General features: G+C 38.7%; 1 protein-coding gene across 1 annotated transcript; it reads right to left on the reverse strand.

Moving 5' to 3' along the window:
- Positions 1–3,446: 3,446 nt before the first annotated feature.
- On the reverse strand, positions 3,447–4,851 carry LOC132184732 (3-oxo-Delta(4,5)-steroid 5-beta-reductase-like). The gene is made up of 2 exons (XM_059598467.1): positions 4,750–4,851; positions 3,447–4,661 (listed from the first exon to the last, which is right to left on the reverse strand). The coding sequence occupies exons 1-2, from the start codon at positions 4,786–4,788 to the stop codon at positions 3,528–3,530; spliced, it is 1,173 nt and encodes a 390-aa protein (XP_059454450.1). The 5' UTR covers positions 4,789–4,851; the 3' UTR covers positions 3,447–3,527.
- Between the last annotated feature and the right edge of the window lie 2,919 nt (positions 4,852–7,770).

Consider the following 7,770-nt stretch of genomic DNA (forward strand, 5'->3'; position numbering starts at 1 on the left):
AATATGTCGAACATCCTTCAAAATCAATGTACACCCGACATTGGTTTGAACACGGATGTTACCAACCCCAACTATCTTCGAGTTGCTAGTGTTACCCATTCTTACCATACCAAAGTATCCTGCTTTGTATGATGTGAAGATCTCCTTGTTAGGAGTAGCATGGTAAGAGGCAGCGGTGTCTACAACCCACTCCTCATCATTACCCGCAACATGCAAACAATCCCCAGAACCATAAGATAGAACTACCACATCTTGCCCCGAGCAAGTGGCAGTTGTATTCTTTTCATCATCTTTCCTTTGGCTGAAGTCAGCTTGGTTTTGTTCTCGCTTCCAAGCATAGCAATTTCTCTTCATATGACCCTCCTTGCCGCAATGATAACATTTTCTTCTTTCAATGGACCTCCCTCTTGACTTTGACCTTCCTTTGGATTTATCATGACTCTTGAAACCTCTGTTTTTGCTTCTGCCCCTGTTCTCTATGACAAGAGCTTGTGCACTGTCTGTCCCAGCAGCCTGTCTTCTGGTTTCTTCATTGAACATGCTGCTTGTAACTTGCTTCATGGTCATCTTGCCATCGGGAGTTGAGTTACTCAAGGACACCACCAAGATTTCCCAGCTATCTGGTAGAGAGCTCAAGAGCATCAAAGCTTGTACCTCCTCATCAAGAGTCATCTTCATAGTGTTCAGTTGATTTACGATACTCTAAAAATCATTCAGATGGTCGGAAACTGAAGCACCCTCCTTAAACTTCAAGTTAACAAGTTGTCGAATCAAGAAGGCTTTGTTTACGGCTGTCTTTCGCTCGTATCTTGCTGTCAGCTTCTTCCATAATTCACAAGCATTGGTTTCATCGGAAATATGATGGTAGACTTTGTCATCCACACATTGCCGAATGAGACCAACTACTTGTAAATTTAATTTCTTCCACTCTACATCTGAAGTCTCCTTTGGCTTGGCTGTGTCACCTTCAATTGGAACATACATATCTTTATAGTAAAGTATGTCCAACATCTTGCCTTTCCAAAGTAGCCAATTGCTACTATTTAGGCTTATCATTCTGCTACTTGTCCCTTCCATTAAAATTGCACAACAATCTTCAAATGAAAGACGTCGGTGAATAGTACCGTATTACCGTCAACCTAGCTCTGATACCACTTGTTAGGGATGGCCACACCCTTGACTCAATGGTTGTGCAAACTTCACAGAATAATAATGGAATGATAAATGCAAGAGATCAACACACAGTATTTACGTGGTTCGGCAGTGGGCCTACATCTACGGAAGTAACTCCAATCAATCCACTATAAACAACTTGTTACAGTGGTGTTTACTCAAGTTATGCAAAACTTGAGTTAATACAGGAGTAAAACAATACAGAGAGAAACAACCTCTGTTGAAACTAATATACACTCTCAGTGGTGTATTAAAACACTCTTTTCTTACTCTCTCTCTGGAGTATAACTGAGGCTCTCTTGACTTCTCTTCTTGTGTGTGTTGTTCTTGATCTTCCTCTAGCTTGTTTTAGGCATAAGGCCCCTTGGCTATTTATAGCCAAAGTTAGAACCATCTAGATGATGAACTTTGCCCCCAATTTAGACTCTTCTAGATGAACTTGGCCTCCAAAGTAGAACCATCTAGATGATGAAGACAAATTGGGAACCTTCTAGATGAATAGAGAATCATCTAGATAAATCTTGAAGAGAACCTTCTAGATGGATGGAGAACCATCTAGATAAAGCTTTGAAGAGAACCTTCTAGATGGATGGAGACCCATCTAGAATAATCTTTGTAAAGAACCTTCTAGATGGATGGAGAACCATCTAGATAAATCTTTTGTATGACTTGCTCCATTTTGTTTAATCAAAATCTTATCTTAAGTAGGGAAAAACCTTGTCGGCAACCAACAAAGAAAGCCATAGTCGATAATGAGAATTTTTTTGAATGAAAAAATACTCGGAATTTTTAGGACATAATCGGAATTTTATAAGAAGTTCATGTGCAGTGGAGACTAGTTTTGGATTATATATATATATATAGCTACAGCGTTGTGGGCGTGAAACCAGATTGGAGAGCTTTTGAGAACATTTTGAGAACCTAGAATTTGAAATAGGCGTGAACCAACTTAATTATAAAGCTTTTAAAAATTATATTATTATTTTAACGTCCACTAGTTCATATATATATATATATATATATTCTTATCTTATTAAACTAATCCATTTTTATTTTAAGTATAATTAATTAAATCTTGAATTACAAATCATTCATAATGCTAATCAGAGCCTAGTTCGAACCCACTACTTCTCAAATTGAACTAAGAAAATTAATTTAGACATCTAACTTAAACCTAATATTTATACCAAAGTATCATTAGTTATGTTAATAAATTCCTTGGGTGTTACGGAAAAATGATGTAACCCAGATCATATATTATGGGGAGAATGACCAGAGCAAGGTCATACACCTCAGATCAAATCATATTGGGCAACTAGTCAGAGTAAGACCATGTACTCCAAATCATATCTAATCAGCCAAGTGACCAGAGCAAGGTCACGCACTCTAGATGAAATCATATTGGGAAATCGATGAGAGTAAGACTATATATGTACCCTAAAGCAAGACCATGTACTTTAATTAAGTCATATCTCATGATCATGCAATTGATTAAAGCAAGATCATATATATATATGTACCCCTGATTATATTTACTGGGCAATTGATCAAAACAGGATCATATATCTCGGACGATTGACTAGAATTAAGGTCATGTACCCCAAGTAATATATCCTCATGCAATTGATCAGAGGAAGATCGTGTAACTCAGATTATATCTCATTGGGCGATTGACTAGATGAAAATCATGTACCACATACCATACCATGTTGGGCAATTGGTCGAGGCCAAGAAAGCCATCGCCAAATATCACGGACGGACGACAAGAAAGCCATCGTCGATAATGAGATATTTCTAGTAGCTGCAACAACTATATAAAGTAAATTATCATCCAATTTAATGTTTCTCTCAAGCTTTAGATCGACTATATCTTTATGCAGTGTCATCCGATGACAAAAGTATCCTTAATTAAATTTATACACAAATATCTAAATTGTTTTATTGAGAAAACAACATTCGACGAAGAGAAGAAAGTGGGGAAGCAAGTGGAATTGAGGAATTGAAGCATATGAGCAATAGGGGAGCTATAGATAAAAAAAAAAAAAATTTGATTGGCTCTTGCTTCTTTTTTTTTTTTTTTTGAACTTTGTGCTTAAAAAATCCCCAATTGCTTTTTTGTTTTTTTTTTTGGCTCGATCCCCATCTCTATAGAGAAATGACGCCGAGATGGAGAGAACCAAACCAGTAAGAGAGAGTACTATGGCATGAACTTTTCTCAAAACAAAAAGAGAGTAAAAAAAAAAAAAAAAAAAAGGCATGCTTCCCTACCATCATAGCGTAGCATGGTTATTCTATATATTAATAATATTACAACGGCAAAAGAAAATTCCATCTAACATAGACATTGATTTCTTTCAAGGCACAATCTTGAAATCTTTCATCTTATCTATCCACGTAACGAATGAATTCGCAGAGTTCCTAAATCCCAAGAATCCAAACTCCTTGCTCTTATTCATACTGTCCAAGAAATCACCCCCAGCCAGGATCAAGTCCGCAAACCACCACACCCCAACATCCTCCAACTTCGTGGGTTTTAGTTGATTCTTCCTCACTATCTCTTCCCATACATGACCCTTGTCCTTCATCATCTCCACCAAGCTAATTTTCTCACCCTCCTTAAATCCGTGCTTCTCAATCCCAAATCTCTCTGCCAACGTCTTCCAAAGATGTTGCCATTTGAACACGTCCCCGTTGTTGCAATTAAACGCTTCGTTCTTACCATTTGGGTCCACAACCGCCCATATTTGCTGCTCTGCAATAAGATCAGCGTCCGCAGCCGTCGAGTAGTACTCCCAAGCCGCGTTGCTTCCAGGAAATTTCAATGGAAGCCCCTCGTGCTTGCATATAGCGGCGTATACGCAAAGCGTGCCTACTATGTTCATCAAGCTATAGGGGGAGAATCCGAATATTGCGGCGGGTCGGTGGATGGACCAAGTGAGGCCTTTCTTATCTTTAGCTTCTTCAAATAAAATATCTTCCTGCGTATAATAGAAATTCTGCACGTTCAAACGTGGCATATCCTCCGTAAAAGGTGGACTGGGGGTTTTGATACTGCCTATGTTCTCGAAGGGTCCGATGTAGTGTTTGCCGCCGGTCTGGAGGCAAATGTGGCGAAGATTCGGAGCGTTTGGGATAAGAGCGCGAAGCACGTTGCGGAACATGGCACCGTTGGCCTTGCAGTTCTCGGCTTCAGTGGGTCGGTTGGTCCACGTGACATAGAAGATGTCGGTGACATCGGTTAATTGGGAAAGTTTGTGTTGGGTTTCATGGGAATCAGAGACGTCGCACTGGATATATTCAACTGGATGGTTAGCATTCCATGCAGGGCGTGGGCGACGAGCCACGCCATAAATCTTCCAGGGTCCGCCGGGGGTGTCAGGGAGTGGGAGGATTTCAGCTAGGCTGTTGCCAACGATGCCAGTCACACCAATCACCAGGCCCACGCTCTGGTGGCTTCGAGGTGGTGCTTCTTCGTCATCGTATTTTTTCTACAAAATTCACAATAGCTTAGATTAAAATTAGCAAGTGCGCGCTTATTATAGAAAAAAAGAGTAAGAGAGTTGGCTGAGTTGGTGCCTTTGCAGCGGCAGTAGCTCTAGCCCACCACCAGCTCATTCTGAGAATATTAACAGTCCGACTTGATCCAAACGCGATAGGTTCGTTGTCTCTTCACCAGCTTTCTGCGCGCTTCAACTTATATAGAGCGAAAAAGCGAAAAATCCAGAAGACAAGTCTACATAGATGACGCGAGCCATGACGAATTTTGGAGAGCACCTGGCTGCTCAGGATTGAATGGAATAGATTGGAATTTGTTAAAGGTGGGATTAGATTTCGTACAATGAGATTCAACTTATCACAATTAATGCATGTAGACATGGAATGACTGAGCACAAAAGCAGCCGTGGGGCGTGTATAGAGAAATGTTTTATTTTTCAAATAAATAAATAAAAATACCTTGTCTTGTCTTGACACTTCAAAAACCAAATTTAATTACTCTTTATAATTATTAATCAATAAAAATCAAATTAAAACTAAAAACAAAAAAGGAAATAGGGTGGGTACCCTCTCATATTTATGAACTTTAATATATATAATTTTTGTGATACACATATTACGTAATAAATTATTTTATTTTATTTTTGAATTATGTTTATTAAATTTTTGGGTAACTTTACTTTATATTCCTGAATTATTACGCGATTTGACAAGTTTTCAAATTTTAAAACCTTTCAATTTCAACCCTTAAATTTTTAATTGCAATTAATTTGACCACTCCGTTAGATTTTAAATATTAAAAGTGAAATAATGACGTTTATATCTTTGATTTTTTTTTTTTTTTTTTATAAATTTCAAATTTACCTTAATTCTAAATTTTTTTTTTAAAAAATAATATATATATATGGGATGCGGCAAGCGGAAGGCAAAAACTCACGCTCACATGACACCTGGAACAGATACGAGGCCTTGCTGTCAGCGTTAGACACACAAACATGTTCTCTGCCGGTGATGACAAACAAGTCGAATGTTGGGACCTTGAACAGAACAAGGTTATGCGGTCGTATCACGGCCATCTGAGTGGTGTTTACTGCTGGGATATTCGCAGCAGGGCGCAAATATTTGCTCTCTCCGGCCATGGAAACGCTGTTTGCTCGAGCTATGGATCTGCACGTTGTCACTGGCTCCCATGACTCCACCATCAAGCTCTGCGACCTCAGAATGGGAAAAACAATGTCGACTCTCACCCACCATAAAAAGTCTGTAAGAGCAATGGCAGTGCACCCCAGAGAGCAGCGTTTCGCGTCTGCATCAGCGGACAACATCAAGAAATTTGGCCTCCAAAAGGGGAATTCTGCCACAACATGCTCTCCTAGCGGAGAACTATAATCAATGCAATGGCTGTCAATGAGGCGGGTGTGTTGGATGACCAACGGCTGACCGTGACCCACGCTGGGTCACGTGCTGGGTCTGGCCTGATAAACGATTTAAAAAAACAAAAATCATTAATAGTTCAGTCTTTCTGGAATTTGCTGGTAGAAGTTAATGGCTAAATTTGATGAAGGAGTTCAAATTAATTGCAATTGAAAGTTTAGAGGTTCAATGATAATTCAGTAGCTTAAAATGAAGTTACCCGTATAAAATATGTATTTAAATAAAAATAAAAATAAAAGGGAAAAAAACGAAACGGGACCCCCTCACCTCTACCGATCTCCATAAGTTTTTCTGCCTGGGATCATTACCCAATCTCCAAATCAAGAAGGCCAACAATCAATCTTTACTGTTCATCTAATGATCAAAGAACAAGCTTTAGGCTCAGAGACTAATTGAATGTGGAGACCTCTGTTTTAATTTGAGCCTAAGTGAAAGTGACGGCCAGGATCAATTTCATTCCACGACATAGGTGGCCAAAGTTCTTTTGGGCTCAACAGTGTATTACAAAGTTATATAAAAATTGAAGGGGAAAACTTTAGTTACACTTTTTGAATTCTTATTATTTTTCCAATTTCCCTTCTAAAACTTCTCAATTTAGTGTATCGAACTTTTAAGTTTTTTTTCAATGTCCCTCCTCTGTTACGATTTTATGATAAATCCTAACAACATCTCCAAAATACCCTTTTTATAGAAAAAAAAAATATTTAAATTTTTTTTTGCAAAGATTGAGGCATAGATATTTTGTAAATACTGTTAAATTTGGACTAGCAACTTAGTCTTTGCAATTTTTTTTTTTTCCTAAAACAAATGTGGGTATCACTACAAGAAATCTGGTCTTTAGGGGCGACATCATTTGGACGCTAAAAGTCCTAAAGTGGACGATGTTGATCAACAGCGTCAACTATTGGACGCTAATGACCAACTTGTTGATCATTAGCGTCGACTTGAAGTAGACACTAATGATGACCTTTTAGCGCCCACTATGTCGACGCTAAACGTCTTGTATTTTGGTTGCTAATGTTGAACCGGACTGAAGCCAGAGTGGATGCTAGTGCTCCACTATCAAAGTGGACGCTAATGATCCCAAAAAATAAAAAATAAAGCAACCATCAGCGTCCAAACGAAAGTGAACGCTGATGGTTGCACTTTTAGTGGATGCTAATGGGTCTGACATTCTAAAAAAATAAAACATTATTAGGGTCAATTGGACTCTAAAAATGTTTTTTTATTACTATTTAAAAAAAAAAAACACACACACACACACACAATTTTAAAATATGAGGCCATATTCAAAAGATATATAAATGATCATAATAAAAAGTGAACATTACTCTCAATTACTCTTACAAATATACAAATATATACATATTGGCATCCCCATATATAAAAGTCATGAACACGATACTCAATTACTCTAAATTCAATGAGAATAACTTCCGTTCGGTTGTGGCAAAAAACCCCCATTTTCTGCCCACCAATGTAAATGTGACACCTCAGCATGGAACAAGTTAAGAAAATAAAACCAAAACACCAGATTATTTCTTCATCCTCCACACCTCAAACACACAGCACCCTTCACAACCATCACCGCCCGCCGCCACCTGGTCCCACCGCCGCCGCCACGCAGAAGAGAGAGAGATGGCCACCCCCAGGCCATGGGGTGGCCGC

The sequence above is a fragment of the Corylus avellana genome, chromosome ca6 (assembly GCF_901000735.1).
Source record: "Corylus avellana chromosome ca6, CavTom2PMs-1.0".
Taxonomy (NCBI): domain Eukaryota; kingdom Viridiplantae; phylum Streptophyta; class Magnoliopsida; order Fagales; family Betulaceae; genus Corylus; species Corylus avellana.

What these genes read in the sequence shown, in the direction of transcription:
- LOC132184732 (XM_059598467.1), bottom strand. Translation starts at nt 4,788, where the DNA reads ATGAGCTGGTGGTGGGCTAGAGCTACTGCCGCTGCAAAG. An exon ending in GAGCTACTGCCGCTGCAAAG is followed by an intron (nt 4,662 to 4,749) that starts GCACCAACTCAG and finishes TGAATTTTGTAG; the next exon opens with AAAAAATACGATGACGAAGA.